At 43.7% G+C, this 23,310-nt stretch overlaps 1 protein-coding gene across 1 annotated transcript in view; it reads left to right on the top strand.

The window, feature by feature from the left end:
* Positions 1–23,310, top strand: part of syt1a (synaptotagmin Ia) — a 266,542-nt gene that overhangs the window by 210,419 nt on the left and 32,813 nt on the right. Inside the window, exons 7-8 of the mRNA XM_066668615.1 lie at positions 2,292–2,459; positions 22,940–23,112. Of these exons, the coding sequence (XP_066524712.1) occupies positions 2,294–2,459; positions 22,940–23,112 (339 nt within the window). The 5' untranslated portion in view covers positions 2,292–2,293. The remainder of the gene's footprint in view (positions 1–2,291; positions 2,460–22,939; positions 23,113–23,310) is intronic.

The raw sequence follows: 23,310 nt of genomic DNA, 5'->3' as shown, positions 1-23,310 counted from the left end.
CACACACTCCATATGCACCATGAGCTATTATCCCTGCTGTCGCCATAGTGACGACGATGATGACAACCTGCCCAGAACAGCGGCAATAACAAGATCTATTGTCTCTACAGCCAACCTCCTGCTGAGCAGACACACACACACACACACACACACCTAACTCAATACCAAAACACAAACCATCACAGATGGGAAAAAACTGAATGTAATTGATTTGGAAAAAATATTGAGCAGCAATCATCCACCCAGTGTCCAGAACAGCACCCAGATTCCTGCTGGGCACTAACTACTTGCGCAGGTTCAGATGCTTAAAGGAACACTATGCAACATTTTTATCCTAAAATTACAGCTTCAGAATTGTTGTGATGATCCACTGAGTTGTAACAGGGAGAATCGAGCCTCTGTTGTTGCTACTCTGGGCTCAGGACTGCAGAAACTGCACTATGTAACTTTTGGAGGAGGGTAGGAACCACCATCTCCCTATTGATTTCAGTACATCGCTGTAAAATTGACACTAGGGGGAGCCCTTAATGCAAAAAAACCCAAATCTTGCCTAGTGTTTAAATACAAAACTATAACACAAGGCTAACCTGAGGTGCACTCGTAGACACTGTGTGTAATCTCTATAGATTGTGAGTCTGAGGTCACTACTTCAATGCTAACTGTGTGTTAGATGTTTAAAGTCCCCTGAGCACTGCCCAGTGGAGCAGCAGATTTGTGTTCTTCAGAGTGACAGAGCTCCAGTTATACTTTAGTATGAGGCGGATGGTGTCCTTATCTGCTCTTCATTATAGAGGAAATGTTGGATAAGCCGGTGTTTCACAAACTTTTGAGCATATCATGGAGTTCTCCTGAAGTGACTAAAGGAATCTGCTGTGTCCTTAGTTTCATATTTTGTGCCTAATTTTTTTTTTTGTTTAATTCGATGCTGTGCTAGGGCGGCACGGTGGCACAGCAGGAAGTGTCGCACTCACACAGCTCCAGGAACCTGGAGGTTGTGGGTTCGATTCCTGCTCCGGGTGACTGTCTGTGAGGAGTTGGTGTGTTCTCCATGTGTCTGCGTGGGTTTCCTCCGGGTGACTGTCTGTGAGGAGTTGGTGTGTTCTCCCTGTGTCCGCGTGGGTTTCCTCCGGGTGACTGTCTGTGAGGAGTTGGTGTGTTCTCCATGTGTCCGTGTGGGTTTCCTCTGGGTGACTGTCTGTGAGGAGTTGGTGTGTTCTCCCTGTGTCCGCGTGGGTTTCCTCCGGGTGCTCCGGTTTCCTCCCACAGTCCAAAAACACACGTTGGTAGGTGGATTGGCGACTCCAAAGTGTGAGTTTGTGTGTGTGTGTTGCCCTGTGAAGGACTGGCGCCCCCTCCAGGGTGTATTCCCGCCTTGCGCCCAATGATTCCAGGTAGGCTCTGGACCCACCGTGACCCTGAACTGGATAAGGGTTACAGATAATGAATGAATGAATGAATGAATGAAGGATGCTGTGCTGCTTTGTGATTGGGTCGCACCACTGACTAGAGCTGTAACTTATAATTTCACACCAAAAGTCCTTAAGTGTTTAAAGCCTGGTCTTCAGTAAAAGTGCTGTTGTAATTAAAGTAGTAAAAAGTTATACATCTCAAAGTTTGCTCTTATTTTGCAACCTGTAACTGTGTGGTGTGCTGTCAGAATCAATACTGTGAGACAGGGAGGTGTGTGTGTGTGTGTGTGTGTGTGTGTGGCAGAATGTTTAAACAGCTGCTGCTTCATACAGAAAAAAAAGGTGAAGGTCACTCACAGTGTTCTATCTGCCTCACTCCAGCACTTACAATTATAACTGTACATAATTATTGTTATTTAGAGAATGTTTCTGATAATTATGACTTAGTATCACATGTATCACGTAATGACAAAGCACCGGATCTCATTATTATGAGATGATAAGTCAATGAGTTAGATGGAATTAGAATTAGATTACAGTACTTCATTTACATGAATTGGGCATTGGCCTCCACCCACTCATCCACAAGACATCACAAACAAATCTGTGAAAGGAGTAAGAAATGCACCGCTAATCAACAATGTACAGTGATACAACTGATTTATAAAGCTTTTTTCATATTCAGCCTTCACCCTGATGACAGTCGTAATGATGAACTCTTAAGTCATTATTACATTATTGTGACTTACAGAGTGACTGTATAATAAATGTATTTTTTCATTTAAATACAATATAAATACACAATGTCTACATTAACATCTCTCTCTCTCTCTCTCTCTCTCTCTCTCTCTCTCTCTCTCTCTCTCTCCCTCCTGTATTTAGAGATGAGTAAGAGAGAGGCTCGGGTAGGGAACCCAGATCCCAGCTCCGGGCCCGAGACCCGTCCGTCAAACAGCACCGAGCCGGCGGCGCCAGGCGCTACAGGGCCCAAAGATGAGGCCTTCTCAAAATTCAAGGACAAGTTCATGAACGAACTCAACAAAATACCCTGTAAGTGTCCCCTGACAACACCCCCCCCCCCCCACACACAACACACACTTATCACGAAACAAGACATCTATCATTGTGAAGATGTTAAGAGCAGAACTGTTACATGGGTCAACTGATAAAAACCCATCTGAAGTACTGTACCCCCTATAAATGGTCTACAAACATACACCTGTTGCTTTAGGTATGCATTCATTTTCATGGTTATTTTAGGTGTACATCCGTTTCCATGGTAACAGTAGGTCTGCAAAAATATCCATGGTGTCATTAGGTATACATCTGTTTCCATAGTAACAACAGGTTGGCATCCATTTCCATTATTATCATTGTCATGAGCGTAAACTCATTTGTGTATTTGTGCTACACCCGTTTTCATCATTGCTCTAATTCCATATACATTTCTATAGTTTGCTTCAACCACTTCTATGTTCACACTAAGCCTCCTCCCACATGCAGTGTAAGCAATACGCTACACACATTTCCACTGGTTTAATCAGGACACACATGTATTTGTTGATTCACAAACCTTATTTCCATTTATTTCCCACGGTTATATTTTGTTTACATCCATTTCCATGGTTACACTTCATGGTCTTTCTTCTGTTCTGCTTTGTAATTATTGTCTGAAAGTTTATTGACCTACATCTTAAAAACAAGTGGCACTTAATTAAGGTGAAAGAAAACATGTTCTAACCCTCAGACTTTTATTGATTGATTGATTGATTGATTGTCTCCTCAACTCATGTCTAAACATAATGAATGCAATGAAAAATGAGGGTTTCCTTTTTCTCCATTCAGATCATTAATATGAAACTAAATTAGCCCACAGACAGACACACACACACACACACACACACACAGAATACTAAAAGACGAAGATACAAAATAATCATGCACACAACTAACAAAAAAAAATAACACACATAAACAACTGATCCGCACACAACTATCATAAATACACAATAAAAACAAATAAATACACACAGCGCACACATACAGAGCAAACACACACACACAGTGCACACATACACAACAAGCACCACTCCAGTTCATCACAAAACTATTTGGAGGGGGGCTTTATACACCTCTGGTGGACTGTTGGCATTGGGATTGTGACCCTAGGCTCATGTTTGGCTGTATCCCATTCCCTGCCTTTCTGTGGAAATTATATAAATACAGTTTACCTGGATTCCTGTCAAAGTGAGGTATATATATCATTATATAGATGTATAACAATGAATTCATATTACCAAGAGTGTCCACCGGTGTTTGGAAAGTAGTGAAGCTGGCAAGCAGTGGATGCTGATTAGCATGGAAACAGTGTAACATAGTCCTCTTTATCAAGACACAGTCCAGCTGGATGCTGCTCTTTACGAAACGGCACGTAGGCATTGGCTAAATATAGATGGCTTCATGGGCTTGGGCTTGTGTGGAAGAGAGTCTGGTGTCAGGAAATGGCGGCAATTAAACACACACAAAAATAACTAAATAACTAATAAAGGCCTGGAAGTGCAGAGGTCTGTGAGCAGATCTGTGTCATTTTGGAGCTGATAAGAGGGTTGTTTTCCATCCATTTAGCCCTGGATGTCGTTTACTTTAGTAACTCACACCAGTCACATGAAGCATCCCCCCTTAAAGGTGCAATCAGTCATTTTTATCAGCAGAAAATGATCAGCTATGCAAGTGAACATTGTTTTTTTCAGTAAAGGTCAGCTCAGAGATGAAGAGGATGAAGCAGTTAATGCACCCTAGAGTGGGTCTACCACATGGAGCCAGCTGCGTTTACAGTAGCTTTAATAAAGAATATCTGACACATCCAGGCCACTAGGTGTCATTATAATAGCTGTTTTGTAGTGTAAAGATGAAGCGTTGGAATAACTGACGTGGAGGGATTAGGGACTGGCGCGTCTACAAATCCAGTCCCAAAAAACAAGGCAGTGATGTCTAAATCGACTTTTACGTGATACAGAATGGTTAATCTCACAGTTTCCATGATTTTTGGAAATTTAAACACTTTCTGAATTTGACACCACCAACCTGCTTTGGACAGAGGCTTTTTTTTAATAGAAATATTGTCAAATGATCCAAAAAGTCTTAGTGAATGTAGACAGACAGTGTTTCTAATAATGTGGCCAGTCTGAGTAATCACAAATTCAGCAGCAAGGTCAGAATCTCTCTCAGCAGCCGAACACTCTGTGTGATTACATGCATCATTCATGAAGGAAGAAAAGCCACAAATCATCTTCTGTGCTTGTTTGATTCTCTACCAGAAAGTGCCAGAAGTTTTTGGACACCAGCTCCTCCTGAGTTCCTCAGGCTTTAAACAAGATGTTGGAGCATCATATTGGGGGTATTCAGCCATATAAACCGGAGTGAGATCAGGTACAGGAGCTGTGGCCTAATGGAGCTTAGGAATGAAATGTCACTGGTTCGGCCGTGAAAATCTCGCGCCCCTTGTTTGCGCGTACTCCTGCCGAAGTGTGCAAGGCTTTGTGGTGTACCATTTTTTTTTTTTTGAGAGAGAGACCCTTATGCACACTTGACGTCCCCCTCTCATGAGTCCACATCCGATGATACTTTCATGAACGTAATTGTCCAGAAGTAAAATACACTTCATAAAGAAGCAGAACATTGCTTCTTTATCAACCAGACATTTCTGTACAAATGCTTACATTTTTATGTACAAGTCCGATCGATACATGGTGCTAATGGAGGTCACAGACTCGTTTAATAAACCTACTGAGCAACTCACTCTCTGACGTTGTGGCTTTAAGAGTCTGGGGATTTCGTGTATAGTTTTACAGAAAAGCTGTGGTGAACCCGTCACTAAGGCTTTAACAGGTGTGCTCTGTGTATTAGTGAGGATTATAGGGAGAGACGAGATGATTTGGTCTTGTAAAATGGCAGAAAGCTAAAAGCTTGTGGGTCACCGTCTCCAAATATTTATATGTTTATATGTAATATGTTATAATAAAGGGGCGGCACGGTGGCGCAGCAGGTAGTGTCGAGGTCACACAGCTCCAGGGGCCTGGAGGTTGTGGGTTTGATTCCCGCTCCGGGTGATTGTCTGTGAGGAGTTGCTGTGTTCTCTCTGTGTCTGTGTGGGTTTCCTCCCACAGTCCAAAAACACATGTTGGCAGGTGGATTGGTGACTTAAAAGTGTGAGCGAATGTGTGTGAGTGTGTGTGTGTTGCCCTGTGAAGGACTGGTGCCCCCTCCAGGGTGTATTCCCACCTTGCACCCAGTGATTCCAGGTAGGCTCTGGACCCACCGCGACCCTGAACAGATAATGAATGAATGAATGAATGAATGTTATAATAAAGCATCTCAACAACTTTAAACATTTATATTTAAAACATTGTAAAGTTAAGCTGAAAATTTGTCTGGAAGCTGTTGTGTTTCGCAGTTAAGCAGTAAACACTTGAAAGGGAACGAATGTCCCATCCTTAGGGCGTAAGGTAAAAATTGGGACAGGGGGATAATGTACATGGACCAGAGTTTAGAATTAAATAAGAACCTACAGCTAGACACACTCCTAAGGCTCCTAAAATTATATAGAAATATTATACTTCCATGTTGTTTATAGGAAACTTAAGCTAGAGGAACTAAGGATCAACTTTTTGCCATCGCTCTCTCTTTCACACTTTGTTGGTTAGACACACACTCTCTCTCTCTCACACACACACACACACACACAGAGAGAGAGAGAGAGAGAGAGAGTCCACTCTAATGATCACATTTCTTTACTGTAGACTGTAAAATAGCAGGTTGTTGTACTGGACTCAGACGGATTTGCCCCTTCTGAGCTGGAGCCAAGAGAAAGGCCATTATAGTGCCTTAAATTACTGTTTTAGTCACACACACACACACACACACACACACACACACACTGGTCCATGCCTGACTGAGCTTGGCTCTCTCGCACTACTGACTCTGACAGATACACCCCAAAAACACTGTAAATAGGGCTTTACATCCCTTTAGCGCTTTGACATCAGTGTAATACACACTAGTCCAGAAACTCACCTGACTCCTGAAATCAATCCTCTATTACAGAAATGTGCTAATCAGGAGTGTGCTCTGGTTTTAAGGGGAGGCTTTATACTAGGTGTGAGAATTTGATGGCATTCAGGGCAAATATCAGGACCATTAGTGAGATCAGCTACTGAAGTTTGATGAGTGGTTGTATTACATGGAGCTCCAGCTCTTTAGAAAATGCAGTTCCACTGCTCTTTAGCCCAGTGCTGTAGGGATTTTGCACCCCTCTGGCCTAATTGGACATGGTTATAAACTGTGGACTGTGGAGCTGTCAAACTGTGTTCTCTGGAATGATGGAGCTCCATCCAATATTTTTGGGATAAACTGCAGTGAGAATAAATCAGCACCGGATCCATATACACTAACGTTAATGCAACTGAATGCCACCCAATCCTCACTGCAATGTTCCAACATGTATTTTAAAGCCTTTCCAGAAGAGCCGAGAGGTTGTTTGCACGTAAGAGGGACTTAAATTAGTGTCTTTCCGTCAGAAACACAGAAGTGAGTGAAGAATCCAGACTCATGCATTTATTTGACTTAGAAATGATTCCACGTTTCTGTAAATGGGAGAAAGGGGAAATAAATGTGGTGCTTTTCCATTCCATTTCAATCCTGTGCCCCCCCCCCCCCCTTTAAATATTCATGGCTCTTTTGAGTCACCGTCACGCAGAGCCATTTTCTGTTGCCGTCACTCGTCACACAAACGCCGGTGTGCAGAATTATTCGGACAGGTAGCTGTCCACCTGCCACGTGGGTTTGTCATGGAACCTGGCCGTTAATACGCTAATCAGGAGTCAGAGCCGTGGAAAAGTGTGAATACTCTCTGACGGAGGATATGAAAACAATCCGTTCCAGACATCGTCTTTAAAAGCAGCTTGAAAATATCACAGATGAATCCTGCATTGTGTTCAGGGCGCCAGCCTTTGAGCACTATCATCACTGTCTTAACGAATGTAGGAGGAAAGTGGTGTTTGTGAAGGATGATGGTGTGTTCTCAGAGAACGGTGTTTATTAAAGGATGTTGGAGGTTGGTGGGGGTTGTTGAGGTTTGGTGGTGGTTGTTAGAGAATGATAGTGATCATTGGCTGTTGGTGGTGGTTTTTAATGGATAATGGTGGTTGGTGGTGGTTGTTAGAGGTTGGTGGTGGTTGTTAAAGAATGGTGGTGGTTGGTGATCTTTGGTGGTTGTTAGAGAGTGGTGGTGCTTGTTAAAGGTTGGCAGTGGTTGTTAAAGAATGGTGGCGGTTGGTGATCGTTGGTGGTGGTTGTTGAAGTTTGGTGGTGGTTGTTGAAGGATGGTGGTGGTTGTTGAAGGATGGTGGTGGTTGTTAGAGGTTGGTGGTGGTTGTTGTAGGTTGCTGGTGGTTATTATCAGTTGGTGGTGGTTGTTAAAGTATAGTGGTGGTTGGTGGTGGTTGTTGAAATTTGGTGGTGGTTGTTGAAGGATGATGGTGGTTGAAGGTTGGTGGTGGTTGTTAGTGGTCGGAGGATGTTGGGTGGTTGTTGGAGGTTGTTGGGTGGTCGTTGGAGGATGTTGTGTGGTTGTTGGAGGATGTTAGGTGGTTGTTGGGTGGTTTTTGGTGGTCGTTGGGTGGTTTTTGGTGGTCGTTGGAGGATGTTGGGTGGTTGTTGGAGGATGTTGTGTGGTCGTTGGAGGATGTTGGGTGGTTGTTGGGTGGTCATTGGAGGTTGTTGGGTGGATGTTGGAGGTTGTTGGGTGGTTGCTGGAGGATGTTGTGTGGTTGCTGGAGGATGTTGTGTGGTTGTTGGAGGATGTTGTGTGGTCGTTGGAGGATGTTGGGTGGTTGTTGGAGGATGTTGTGTGTTTGTTGGAGGATGTTGGGTGGTTGTTGGAGGATGTTGTGTGGTCGTTGGAGGATGTTGGGTGGTTGTTGGAGGATGTTGTGTGGTTGTTGGAGGTTGCTGGGTGGTTGTTGGAGGATGTTGTGTGTTTGTTGGAGGATGTTGGGTGGTTGTTGGAGGATGTTGTGTGGTCGTTGGAGGATGTTGGGTGGTTGTTGGAGGATGTTGTGTGTTTGTTGGAGGATGTTGGGTGGTTGTTGGAGGATGTTGTGTGGTCGTTGGAGGATGTTGGGTGGTTGTTGGAGGATGTTGTGTGGTTGTTGGAGGTTGCTGGGTGGTTGTTGGAGGTTGTGTGGTCGTTGGAGGATGTTGGGTGGTCGTTGGAGGATGTTGGGTGGTTGTTGGAGGATGTTGTGTGGTCGTTGGAGGATGTTGGGTGGTTGTTGGAGGTTGTTGGGTGGTTGTTGGAGGTTGTGTGGTCGTTGGAGGATGTTGGGTGGTCGTTGGAGGATGTTGGGTGGTTGTTGGAGGATGTTGTGTGGTCGTTGGAGGATGTTGGGTGGTTGTTGGAGGTTGTTGGGTGGTCGTTGGAGGATGTTAGGTGGTTGTTGGAGGTTGTTGGGTGGTTGTTGGAGGATGTTGTGTGGCCGTTGGAGGATGTTCGGTGGTTGTTGGAGATTGTTGGGTGGTCGTTGGAGGATGTTGGGTGGTTGTTGGAGGTTGTTGGGTGGTCGTTGGAGGATGTTGTGTGGTTGTTGGAGGATGTTAGGTGGTTGTTGGGTGGTTTTTGGTGGTCGTTGGGTGGTTTTTGGTGGTCGTTGGAGGATGTTGGGTGGTTGTTGGAGGATGTTGTGTGGTCGTTGGAGGATGTTGGGTGGTTGTTGGGTGGTCATTGGAGGTTGTTGGGTGGATGTTGGAGGTTGTTGGGTGGTTGCTGGAGGATTTTGTGTGGTTGCTGGAGGATGTTGTGTGGTCGTTGGAGGATGTTGGGTGGTCGTTGGAGGATGTTGTGTGTTTGTTGGAGGATGTTGGGTGGTTGTTGGAGGATGTTGTGTGGTCGTTGGAGGATGTTGGGTGGTTGTTGGGTGGTCATTGGAGATTGTTGTGTGGTCGTTGGAGGTTGTTGGGTGGTTGTTGGAGGATGTTGTGTGGTTGTTGGAGGTTGTTGGGTGGTCGTTGGAGGATGTTGGGTGGTTGTTGGAGGATGTTGTGTGGTCGTTGGAGGATGTTGGGTGGTTGTTGGAGGATGTTGTGTGGTTGTTGGAGGTTGCTGGGTGGTTGTTGGAGGTTGTGTGGTCGTTGGAGGATGTTGGGTGGTCGTTGGAGGATGTTGGGTGGTTGTTGGAGGATGTTGTGTGGTCGTTGGAGGATGTTGGGTGGTTGTTGGAGGTTGTTGGGTGGTTGTTGGAGGTTGTGTGGTCGTTGGAGGATGTTGGGTGGTCGTTGGAGGATGTTGGGTGGTTGTTGGAGGATGTTGTGTGGTCGTTGGAGGATGTTGGGTGGTTGTTGGAGGTTGTTGGGTGGTCGTTGGAGGATGTTAGGTGGTTGTTGGAGGTTGTTGGGTGGTTGTTGGAGGATGTTGTGTGGCCGTTGGAGGATGTTCGGTGGTTGTTGGAGATTGTTGGGTGGTCGTTGGAGGATGTTGGGTGGTTGTTGGAGGTTGTTGGGTGGTCGTTGGAGGATGTTGGGTGGTTGTTGGGTGGTCGTTGGAGGTTGTTGGGTGGGTGTTAGAGGTTGTTAGGTAGTCATCGGAGGTTGCTGGGTGGTTGTTGGAGGTTGTTGGGTGGTCGTTGGAGGTTGTTGGGTGGGTGTTAGAGGTTGTTAGGTAGTCATCGGAGGTTGCTGGGTGGTTGTTGGATGCTTTTAGAGATTGTTTGTGTTTAACTTTCAAACCCTTCTGTTTTCTCAGTGGAACAGTCGTCTTAGCTCCTGGTGTTTTGTTCCCTCCTGCGTCTCTGTGGTCCACTCGAGTGGGCTCAGAATGAAGTGGGTTCAGGATGAATTAGGAGATTGTGGCTCTAATGAATGTATCAGCTCCAGCCCAAGGCTCCTGTTTTCAACCACAATTAACCTCTCAGCTCAGAGAAGCCCCAGCCATTATTACACTCCGCCACGATTACCGAAATAATGAAGACAATGCAGCGAGGCTTTAGAACCTTCTCTCTGTCTCTCTCACTCTCTCTCTCTTTCTCTATCTCTCTCTGGAGCACATTTACATCCCATCTGGACAAAAGCCTCAATTTATGCCAATTTCAAGCCTGTTCAAATGCACACTTTCCCTGAGAACTTGGAGCATTCGTTCCAGAATGTTATGCGTAGGATTGATTGTTAAACTGTGTTTTCTTGTCTGCATGTTTGATTTTATTCTGAACTGAGCTGTTTCCAGTGTGAAAATTGCTTCTTTCAGAGGGTTGAGTGCAGTTGTTTTGTTAGCTCCAATATTTCATCGTTGCTCTCCAAAGCTCTATTGATGTACAATTCATTGTTTATTCAGAGGAAACTACGTCAGCACGCGAACTACAAAAGCTAAAGTGGTACAATCAAGTACACAAAGAACCTAAAACAAGAGTCTTCCACAGGAGCGACGGAAACCAAACATAGCTTACAGCAAAATTAAGCCTTTCAAAGTAAAATAACAACATCTTGTTTACATCAGTGTAAACATTTACTCATGAAAACATTCCCCTCTAAGGTTAGTGCAGGGGTTAAGAGCTCATGTTTCTGCTCATTACAAACAGATGGAGTGTAAACAAAGATATTCATAACATGTTTCATTAAGGAATAAACCACTAGCCCCCATTTTCCAGAGCAGAAGTCATCAGTTCCAGTCCTAGATGTCCAAAATCCTGTACTTTCTACTTATTTTCTTTTACTTACTTCTGCTTGAACCAGTTGACAGTTTTGGTCAGATTTGTTTGAGCATGAAATTAACCAGAATGTAATACCCCTAGTCTACAGCTAGAACCTTATTCTCCATTCCCCATCAAACAACCTCAGTCCTCTTTAAAACACTCATTCTTCACCACAGGAGATGCACATCACCATCTCTAATGCCAAGAGTCTGCCAGAAGGGACTGTTGGCATTAAGCTTCCCAGCATAAAGCCGCCGGCATTGGGCTCTGGGTTCTCTAGAGTGTTTTCATAAAAAACTAATGATCCACCACCTTGAGAGAATGATCACATATGCTCTGAAGATTGATATCAGATTCTCACAGAAATGTTTCAGCATCCTCGTATGGCCTTCCCAGAAGACTGTAGACTATTGCAGCAGCAAGAGAGGAGGAGAGGGTGGATCATCTTCAGATGCACACTGCTGTTAGATCTTTATGTATCATGTTTAATTACAGAAGGTGAGGTTTACTGCAGGAGGTCAGTGCAATTGCATTTAAACAATATGGGAACACATCTATCCTTTCATTTCTTAATATAAAGGGGACCGAAGGGCAGGAAGGTTACCTGTGGTACTACCTCTCTCTCTCTCTCTCTCTCTCTCTCTCTCTATAGCATGTCGTACGACCGGGGTTAATTGACCAACAATGATCTGTCACAACAAATTAGTTTGAGGCGCATTACTCTCTTGAATCACTTTACTCTCTCTGCACTCACTCTCTGTATGTCTTATTCTCTCTGTCTCTCTCTGTCTGTTCTCTCTCACTCTCTGTATGTCTCACTCTTGTTTGCTCTTTCACTTTCAGTACTCTCTCTCTTTCTCTCTGTCTGTTCTCTCTCTCTCACTCTCTGTATGTCTCACCCTTGTTTGCTCTTTCACTTTCAGTACTCTCTCTCTCTCTGTCTGTTCTCTCTCTCACTCTCTGTATGTCTCAGTCTTGTTTGCTCTCTCACATTCAGTACTCTCTCTCTGTCTCTCTCTCTCTCTGTCTGTTCTCTCTCACTCTCTGTATGTCTCAGTCTTGTTTGCTCTCTCACATTCAGTACTCTCTCTCTCTCTGTCTGTTCTCTCTCTCACTCTCTGTATGTCTCAGTCTTGTTTGCTCTCTCACATTCAGTACTCTCTCTCTGTCTGTTCTCTCTCTCACTCTCTGTATGTCTCAGTCTTGTTTGCTCTCTCACTTTCAGTACTCTCTCTCTCTCTCTCTCTCTCTCTGTCTGTTCTCTCTCTCACTCTATGTATGTCTCACTCTTGTTTGCTCTCTCACTTTCAGTACTCTCTCTCTCTCTCTCTCTCTCTCTCTCTCTCTCTCTCTCTCTCTCTCTCTCTCTCTCTCTTTTCTGAGATACTTATTGCCTCTCACTGAGAATTTGGATTATGTTTCTGATCATAAGCCGCCGGCTACTAGAAAATAAATAAATAAATGTAATAATAATAAAAAAAAAAAACCCACACACTCTTATTACATTCAGATCAGCCCCATATCAATGTAATGAGACTCAGTCCACCTTAAGAGACTCTCAGAATTCTGACCAGCCCCCTGCTGCCTTAAAAGTCCCCAGACACATTCTCCTGCTGATGTTAGCATAAATTACACTGAGAAAATTGTATTGCCTTCCGCAGCGGAGCCAATGACTCAGAAATAACCCGAAGAAAAGCTCGCCTCTCCGTCTCCTGCGTTTAACCTGTACACATCTGGCCCCATTACAGCACATTTTTGGCTCTTTATTTCATTAAATTGTGGTTTATTGTTTAAATAAATTCATATTAACATAATTAATCACTGAATTCCATTGACTTTCCTTTCACACTCTGCACTGACCACTGACTGCTGATTTTGAACGGAATTGAAAGCCTGTAAACAAACTTTCCCTTATTTCCATGGTTATAAGATTTCTATCTGTGTTCATCCCAGGCTTGTTTCCAGTGTTACAGCAGATACACTTCCATCTTCTTTTTCCATGGCTACAATATCCTGGGATATTTTTTTTATAACACTATAATCCACTCTGTAATAGTATTCATTCATTGTCTGTAACCGCTAATGCAGTTCAGGGTCAAGGTGTGTCCAGAGCCTACCCGGAATCACTGGGCACAAGGCAGGAACACACCCTGGGCGACACACACTCACACATTCCTGTAATGCCATTACAGAGGTTAGACAATGAAACTGAAACACCTGTCATTGTAGTGTGGGAGGTTTCATGGCTAAATTGGAGCAGCCTCGTGGCCAGTCTTCATTAACTGCACATTGCACCAGTAAGACCATGTGCATCCACTGGTTCAAACATTGTATCCTGAAGGCGGTGCCGTGTATCAGGACGACAATGCACCAATACACACAGCAAGACTGGTGACAGATTGGTTTGATGAATATGAAAGTGAAGTTGAACATCTCCCATGGCCTGCACAGTCACCAGATCTAAATATTATTGAGCCACTTTGGGGTGTTGAGGAGGAGCGAGTCAGGAAACGTTTTCCTCCACCAGCATCACGTAGTGACCTGGCCACTATCCTGCAAGAAGAATGGCTTCAAATCCCTCTGACCACTGTGCAGGACCTGTGTATGTAATTCCCAAGACGAACTGACGCTGTATTGGCCGCAAAAGGAGCCCCTACACCATACCAATAAATTATTGTGGTCTAAAACCAGGTATTTCACTTTCATTGTCCAACCCCTATATATTTTTATAATTACTCTTTTCTATAGTTATGCCACAATTGTTTCCATGGTTACAACTATTCCATAGTTACTGTGCTGTGTCCATGTTTTACTATCTTCCTATATATAAACTACTCCAATTGCCATGGTTACAATACATTACCATGGTAATGTGATGTTTAATTTATACTTATTACACTTAATTACCACGATTATGCTTCTGTGTGGTGAGAAAGATATAAGAAACTCATTCATCTTCTCTATCAGCTTCATCCTGTTCAGGATCATAGTGGATCTGCAGCCAGAATCATTGGCCACAGGGCAGGAACATGCCCTGGACAGGCCACCAGTCCATCTCAGGACAATAGAAACACACTGTACAGAAACATTCAGTACAAACACTAATGTCACATGGACAGTAAGCTTCTAATCTGCACATTAGTGAGAAAATAAGTATAAAACGAGTATAAAATTGACAGCTGGTAGAAAATCCACTGGGAGAATTTGATGGAAAACAGGGTCCAGGTTGGTTTTCTTTATTTTACATTGAGGCCACCCTTTACAGTTTGATGGCTATGGTCCATTTCAGGAATACAGGTTTGACAGGTGATGATGATAAAGTGCTTTGTGCTAGTTATTACTGTCTGAAATGTCAAAAGTGTTCCGACGGCTAGCGGATGGAGATGGCAGGAAAGTGTAGATCTTCTTTCTTCTTGTTTTCCTTTGTTCGCACCGGTGTCCGATAAGAGCCATATCTCAAAGCCTTCTCCAGCCTCTCAGATAAAGCTGGACACACACAGATAGTGTTTTCCTCTGTTAGAGATGGAGGGAGCGAGGGACAAGTGTGTGTGATGTGCCAGACCCTCACTCTGCTGGAGAAGGACTCCCTCAGTGTGTCCGAGCTAGAAGGACGCCCTTCAAACCTGTGGAAAGATGGCAGTTTATGACTCTCTCTCTCCAGGAAACTGAGGCTCTGCCAAAGATCAGCTATGGCAAGGACACTTTATGTATTTATAGACACTCTTATTGGGGTAATTCAGCTTCTTTAAGGTACAGCCGCTGCAGAATCAATTTACCACCTTTATCCAAAAGCATGTATGGAATGGGACCCTTTGGAGCTGTAGGTCACAATGCCCAATGCCAAGAGTTCACCAGAAGGGCATAAAGCCTACCAGCACAGGGCTGTGAACCTGTGTGTGTGTGTGTGTGGTCCAGATAAATACCATGTTGTGGAGACTACAGTCAGTTGTTCTATGGGGTGTTAGATTAAGGGTTAATGTTAGGCCTAGGGTTGGGTTATTCATTCATTCATTCATTATCTGTAACCCTTATCCAGTTCAGGGTCGCGGTGGGTCCAGAGCCTACCTGGAATCATTGGGCGCAAGGCGGGAATACACCCTGGAGGGGGCGCCAGTCCTTCACAGGGCAGGGTTGGGTTAGTAGTAGTTAAAGTGGAAGGTTATGTGAGTTTATGGTTAGGGTTATGGTTAGGATTAGGGATTAGGGTTGCACAAATAACAGACACATTTGGGCCTAATCAGTGCCACACCCTGCACTTAAAACTCATTTACAGCACTGCCAACAGTCGTGTGGGCCAGGCGTTGGTCAAATGTCATGAGCCGGGCTTGAATTTTTTACGGCACGTGTCGATTTGTTCATCTTGCCCATATAAGGTGGACCTGTGGCTGAGCTGAGGCAGCCAGACTCAACCTGAGTCACTCAAGGCCAAATGTGGGGAACCGCAGATATGGGCCGTATTTGTAAGTCAGGGTTAGGTTTAGGCTAGCAATAACGGTTAAGGGTAAAGTAAGTCTCAACTAAACTAATGGAAGTAATGTTGCCTGAAACCAGTGAGACAAGACTGTGTGTGTGTGTGTGTGTGGGGGGGGGGGGGGGGGGGGGGCGAAAGCAGAGATAAACCACAGCTTCAAGTTGAAGAGCACATGCTAACGCTAGCTCTCTCTCTCGGGAGAAAAGACACTCGCACAATAGAGTTAATTAGCAAACGCTTCAATTGCTTTTAGGGACTCAGCTTCTTTTAATTAAGAAACACAAAAGTGTCTTTCAGAATGAGACATGTGCCTGATGAGGGAGATAATAATAAAAAAACTGGATTTCTACAGCATTCAAAACATCACACAGTGGCTCCAGACTGGAGAGAAGCATTCAAAACCATGGTCTTAATGGGAGACGCATTAAAACAAATTAATTTCCCTTTCGTAATGAAGGAAAGTAATCAAATTGGGGACAAAAACAATTTGTATGATTATGAAAAATATAAAATAAAGCAGCAGCCCCTTCATGGCACTCCATTCATTCAAACTGAGAAAATGACCCTACTTCCTTCGAGCGATTTCATTAAAAACATGTCAGAGAGAAGTGTTCTTCACCTTTTATCATCATCCACTTCTGACACTTCCATTAACCCCAGCAGATCTCAGTCCAGCTCCCGGTCTTATACGTTTCTGTGTTTTTGATCTTCGCTCTCACACGTCGTAAGTGGCAGAGCAAATCCTATTTAAATGAACAGTGTTGTGTGTCAGAACTGATAACAAAATCATGCTGTAATGTTTTTTTTTCTGAATTATTTCAGGCTCTTAGTGCATTAAATGAGTGGAGAGACTGTGTGGAACATGCACATTTATTACAGTTGGATTGGGTGGCAGTGTTGCCTAGGGTGACCAGATCTGACATGGTGAAAAAGAGGACACGTCTGTCACGTCCTGTGTTTGTTTTTTAAAAGAGCACATGGCTCTGTTTATTCTTCCTGTCTCCGCCCTAGTCCCGCCTTAGCTCCGCCCTCTCGTCAGAGTCTCCTTTGTAGTCCCGCCCTCTCGTTATTGTCCCCAGGTGTTCCTTGTCAGTGCTCTGTGTATATATAGTCCCTTTGTTTCAGCGTTCCCTGGTTGGTTCTTGCGTGTGTGGATGTGTTTCTTTGTCTGTTGCCTTACACATTACCACCAGTTCACAGTTATGTTCCTCAGAGTTCTAGTTTGTTTTCTTGCTCCTGTTTGTTGTGTGTTTGCCTTGGTTTTGTTTTAAATAAATGTTCCTTGCGTGTACATCCTCATCCTCCTTCGACTGTGACAACGTCCCCGGGGGGTTGGGGGGTGGATGACTACTGACGTGCAGACTGACCAATTAAATCTTTACAGAGAAGGTTATCGACCAATAACGGTAGCTCTACAGTCAGACCGTCCAATCAGAAGATTTTAGGCTACTTCACCCTGCCCCCTTCTCACCCAAGCGAACCAATCAGAGTAGGGGAGGGCGGGACTAGTTTGTGAACGAAACGCTTCTCGAAGTTCTATGTAAGCTCTAGAAAATTGTGAAATTCCGCCCGGACATTTTTTTAAGTCTAGAAAAGAGGACATGTCCGGGTAAAAGAGGACGTCTGGTCACCCTAATGTTGCTGCCACACAGCTGCAGAGGACCCCTGGGGTCCTATGTTTGATCCTCACCTCAGGTCACTGTCTGTGAGGGGTTTGGTGTGTTCTCCCTGTGTCTGCGTGGGTTTCCTCCCCCACAGACCAAAATCAACTGGCTGTAATAAATGGTTATGAGTTTTCTAAATGGTGTAATGTAAATATAGACATACCTGCAGAGTATGTTCACTAGTAGATTTACATTCAGTGCCTTAATGACGCCATGATTCAGAGCACTGACATTCAGTGGAAATATAAACACAGGTCAACAACAAATCTGATTTGGATCCTTTCTTATTGCCACAAGCACTATTCATTTTTTTGTCATTTATGGAACACAAATGTTCAATATCCTGCTGGAGAAATTTACTTTATGCAGATTATAGGCCTTTCCAGAGGTCAAGTGTTCAGTTAAATACATTCAAATAAACAAATCTCTCCCAGAAAAATATATATACGCTCAGGGTTTGTGGACGTAAACATGACTTGTTCACTGTAACACTACGCTGTCACTCACTCAGTCACTTATTTCAGTGATTGAGGCTCTATTTAGTCGTATTTTTGGCGCTGAAAGTCCTCCCAGGAGGTTCACAATGGAAGTTAATGAGGCATGGGTTTCAGAATTGAATAAAACCTTAAAACCCTGAAAATATGTCATTTTCAAAAGTGCCATGCTGCCACTGAATAATTCACTATTAACATTCAGTAAGCGCTCAGTGATCTCTGTTTTAAGACGCTGCTGAAAGAGTTTTAGATTGCCTTCCTCTTTCTAGGCTCTTTCCCAATCCTTCCAAGTCTTTTACTCTTTTACTGCTGTCAACCAGTAGTCTGTAATAGACATGAGTCAGGGTTCTTGGCGTATAGTGTGTTAACATCTGTAGTAGCAGCAGTCAGGAAAAAAACGTATTTGGCTTTATTTGAACCAAACGCTAGAAATGTCTTGTGTGATGTCAGTTAGATTTGGCCAGTGATATTTGTATCTGGTTTTAAATGTTTCTGTGTTTTTAAACGTTGTGTTTAAAGGTCTCCCTTCATGCAGAGAGATGGAAGCCTGGTGTTGTGTGAGCAGAATAAAGTGCCTGGGTTCCAGTTGGGAATTTGTAGTACAAATTTTATCTATAAGAGCTACTTTCAAGTCAGGGTCCTTCCCTCACAGTCACCAAAGTCTGTCACTGACTGACCATCACTCACTGATTTCCTGAGGAGAGAGAGCACACATCGATTCAGTCAACAGCTCATTGATTCTCTCTCTCTCTCTCTCTCTCTCTCTCTCTCTCTCTCTCTCTCTCTCTCTCTCTCTCTCTTGTATCTGTCTCTCTCTTTCCATCTCTCCCTCTCTGTCCCTCTCTGTCTATCTCTCTCTCTCTCTCTCTCTGTATCTGTCTCTCTCTTTCCATCTCTCCCTCTCTGTCCCTCTCTCTGTCCCTGTCTGTCTCTCTCTCTCTCACACACACACACACTCTCTCTCACTCTCTCATTCTCTCTCTCTCTTTGTATCTGTCTCTCTCTTTCCATCTCTCCCTCTCTGTCCCTCTCTCTTCTCTCTCTCTGTCTCTCTCTCTCTCTCTCTCTCTCTCTCTCTTTCCATCTCTCCCTCTCTGTCTCTCTCTCTGTCCCTCTCTCTCTTTGTATCTGTTTCTCTCTTTCCATCTCTCCCTCTCTGTCTCTCTCTTCTCTCTCTCTGTCTCTCTCTCTTTGTATCTGTCTCTCTCTTTCCATCTCTCTCCCCTCTCTCTCTGTCTCTCTCTCTTTGTATCTCTCTCTCTCTCTCCTCTCTCTGTCTGTCTGTCTCTCTCTCTCACACACACTCTCTCATTCTCTCTCTCTTTGTATCTGTCTCTCTCTGTCCATCTCTCCCTCTCGCTCTCTCTCTCTCTCTCTCTCTCCTCTCTCTGTCTGTCTGTCTGTCTGTCTCTCTCTCTCTGTCTCTGTATCTCTTTCTCTCTCTCTCTTGTTCAGTTTATTACCCCCACCACAGTCCCCCCACCCAGAGAGTGAGAGAGAAATAGAGGGATGAGATAAATGAGGCACAGACTAAGACAGAAAGTGGGAGGAAAAAAGTAGAAAAAAGTAAGTGAATTAGAAAAAAATAAGAAAGAAAGACACAACGGCAACAGAGACTGACAGATAGATAGATAGAGAGAAAGAGAATGAGAGAGAGGGAGGGGATATTTCTCATTGCTGACAAAAGACATATAAAGACTTCAGAGTGAAAAGAAAAATCAAGATGAAAAAGCCCTCACCTTCTGTCATTTCTGGGCAGTTTGAGTCCTCAGAGGTTGAAGATAAAACTCCTCTCACGGCTCAACCTTGGAGTCCAGTGCTTTAACCCCTTCCAAAAGTGGCCCTTACTCCCTGCCCTTTACTGAGGAAACTGAGGAACAGCACACAGCGCTTTATTACTTTGAACATAAGACATGATGAAAGGGTCAAACCAGTTATTTATTCTACATTTTTGTTGTTAGATGAACCTCAGATTGTTTTATTTTCTAACCTCTCTCTGCGTAAATATTATCTTTTATCTTTTTGTCTTTTATCTGAGCCCCAAGATCCTACATTGTGCTCAAAAATAAGGGATTTTCTGTTGTTTTTCCAGAGAATGCTGTCTGTCCACTGTAAAGAAATGCGGGTTGCCAGGTGTTTGTTGTTTTGTGCCGAGGCTGTAATTACTGTACGCCTTTGTGGATGGAGGAATATCTTCCAGTGCATCAGCTGTCCACTGGAGAGAGAGAGAGAGAGAGAGAGAGAACAGGAAAGAGAGGAGGACAGCAGCTTGTCTCTAGCTGACAGCTCATGCTAAAGCTGGAAGCTGTGTTTAATCTCAGACAGATCCCAAAAAAGACCTTCAACTGCTCTCAAACTCACACACAAACACATACACAAACTTCTTCCTCTGTCTGCTATAGAAACTCACTGAACTGAAGTAACCGAAGCATTTAAATGTATAATTCTACAACAAAGACAAACATACATTTGTTAAGGACATTGACATAGAAATGTGTTGTATCTCACAAAAACAGCCTACCTCCCGAACGAGCCCCTAAACGACCGTAAATCACCATAAAACCAGCCTTTTTGGCATTAGACAACTTCACTGGTTAAGGCCTTTAGCCTTTTTAACATAGGAATGTGTGGCAGGTTACAAAGTCTACAGCAAAACCCCTAATACTTTTCTAAACCGAATATATTTCTAAAATCACTATAGAACTGCCCTAAAACAATTCTAATATGTACTTGTAGTAGAATTCATTCGTTCATTATGCGTAACCCTTATCCAGTTCAGGGTCGCGGTGGGTCCAGAGCCTACCTGGAATCATTGGGCGCAAGGCGGGAATACACCCTGGAGGGGGCGCCAGTCCTTCACAGGGCAACACACACACACACACTCACACCTACGGACACTTTTGAGTCGCCAATCCACCTACCAACGTGTGTTTTTGGACTGTGGGAGGAAACCCACCACACTCCTCACAGACAGTCACCCGTAGGAAACCCACGCTGACACAGGGAGAACCCACCAACTCCTCACAGACAGTCATCCGGAGGAAACCCACGCTGACACAGGGAGAACCCACCACACTCCTCACAGACAGTCACCCGGAGGAAACCCACACGGACACAGGGAGAACACACCAACTCCTCACAGACAGTCACCCGTAGGAAACCCACGCAGACACAGAGAGAACATACCACACTCCTCACAGACAGTCACCCGGAGGAAACCCACGCAGACACAGGGAGAACACACCAACTCCTCACAGACAGTCATCCGGAAGGTTGCATTACTTATTTTTAAACTAATTTTGTAGAAACACGTAAACATAAACAGGTGTTTAAAAAAGTCCAGCGAAAAAAGTCTCACCCACAACATTGAACTCTACTTCCAATGCCACTCACCAAAAAACACAAACCACCTCATGTCTCATTCACGTGTAAGAAAACACCCAACAGCTACAGAGATGTTCACCCTGGTTTGCCCTCTGGCTTCATTCAGACTCTTTTTGTTGGAAGCCTTTTTTACCTCCGTCCTTTACCCTAGCAGTGCTGCACCCCTCTGTTTCCAGTCTTCAGCAGCATGTGGACTGGTAAATGACACACTCCTGTGGCCTGTTTAGAAAGAGTCTTTGTGTTTATGTTTTCAGAGCATTGGGTTTACTGATTGTTATCAGAATCTTTCAAGAACTATTGCAAAACTTTATTTAATGCAAATCACCTACTGTGGCGGCACTGTGGCTTAGTGGTTAGCACGTTCACCTCCCAACGCTGGGATCTTGGGTTCAAGTCCCATCTGGGTGGAGTTTCCATGTTCTCCCTGTGTCTGCGTGGGTTTCCTCCGGGGTCTCCGGTTTCCTCCCACAGTCCAAAAACATGGAGGGTAGGTGAATTGGCTTCTCTAATAACTGTCATACTGAGTGAATGAGTGTGTATGTGAATGTCTGTCTGTATGTGTGAGTGAATGTGTGTGAGCTGATATGGATTGGCGCTGTGTCCTGGGTGAAATCCTAGTGCCTGATGCAGTCCTCCAGGTGGACGGTCGCTTCTGGTCGAGAGTACGCTGTGCGCATTTGGCTACCGCTTCTCACCAGTGTGTGTGTGGATTGAGTGTTCTGAGCAGTGTGGATTGTAAAGCATCCTTGGGTGTCTAGAAAGGCGCTATATAAGTGTAAAGATACATACATACATACTTGTTATGCACCAACTATGCACCCTAAAAGCTCATTGAATTGATCTGTAAACTGCTTTAAAATAATCTTAATCTGCCTTAAGTCTTTCTGTAATACAACCCTAAACTTATACAAAAATATTCCTCTTTAAAACTATTTTAAATTGACTGACAACTGAATATAAACAACTTTAAAACATCCCCAATTCACAGCCTGTACACTACATAACTCAAAATCTCAAAATTTTTGACTCTGATAGTGTTCTGTGGAGTCTTGGGCTCGTTCTCGTTTTGCATTTTTGCTGTTACTGGAATAATGTTTAAATGTTACTGTTTGAGTCAAGATCATTGTTTTACATATTCTCATCTAGACACAAAGATATTAAAAGCTCTTTAGTAGAGGACAGATATTGTACATTAGTAAATACTCCAAAAAAGCAAAATGATGAAACTCAGGATGAAACACTCTTCATATATGAACCGCACATGAGCTCATCTGGCATTTCTTCTGAAATTAAGAGTTTTCCTCTTTGCTGTGGAAACATTCTGTATTATTTTGGAAAGGCTTTATATTAGATGTCAGATGTCATTCAGCCCCAAGCACATTAGTGAGGTCAGCTACTGATGTTGGGTGGATCACATACACCACTCAGACTCATATCAGAGTCACTGGATGAACCTCCATTACATGAGAACAAAGTTCCATTACGTCCATTGCTGAAAGACTGCTAAATACTCCTGTAGCCTAAACAGCATAAACCAGTTAAGACCTGTAATTGACTAGCATTAAAGAGTTAAGACCAGCTTAAACCATTATATACCAACTCTATACCAGCTTAACCAGCACAGACAAAGACCAAACCAGTACAGACCATTGTAACCAAATGTAGGCCATTAGCACTCAAGCAGACATTTCATCAACCAGCTTTTACTGGCATGAGACAATAATTATCCATTTATTATTTATTTTATTTATTTATTTATTTATTTATTTATTTTTAGTGCCATCATGGGCCATCGTGGCTATCGCCTTCGTAGCCGTGGTGCTCGTTGTGTCCTGCTGTTTCTGCATCTGCAAAAAGTGGATCTTCAAGAAGAAGAACAAGAAAAAGGGCAAAGACAAGGGCAAGAACGCCATTAACATGAAGGACGTGATAGACGGGGCCAAAACCGAGGTACACACTTTACATTTTTACTCTAGACTTTTTAGCCTTGGTTTAATAACCACCAAATGCATGAAGTTGCTGATGCTAATATCACTGTAGCACCTTTAATGTATTGCCACATTGTAGATGCAATGCTACTATGGTTTTGGCCTTTATTCATAAAATATAATGGTAAAATTAAAACAAATATATCCCAGCAATAGTTAT

Source organism: Hoplias malabaricus, chromosome 4, assembly GCF_029633855.1.
Source record: "Hoplias malabaricus isolate fHopMal1 chromosome 4, fHopMal1.hap1, whole genome shotgun sequence".
Taxonomy (NCBI): Eukaryota; Metazoa; Chordata; class Actinopteri; order Characiformes; family Erythrinidae; genus Hoplias; species Hoplias malabaricus.
The sequence above is the reverse complement of the archived record's forward strand: the minus strand, read 5'-3'. Positions and strand labels throughout refer to the sequence as shown.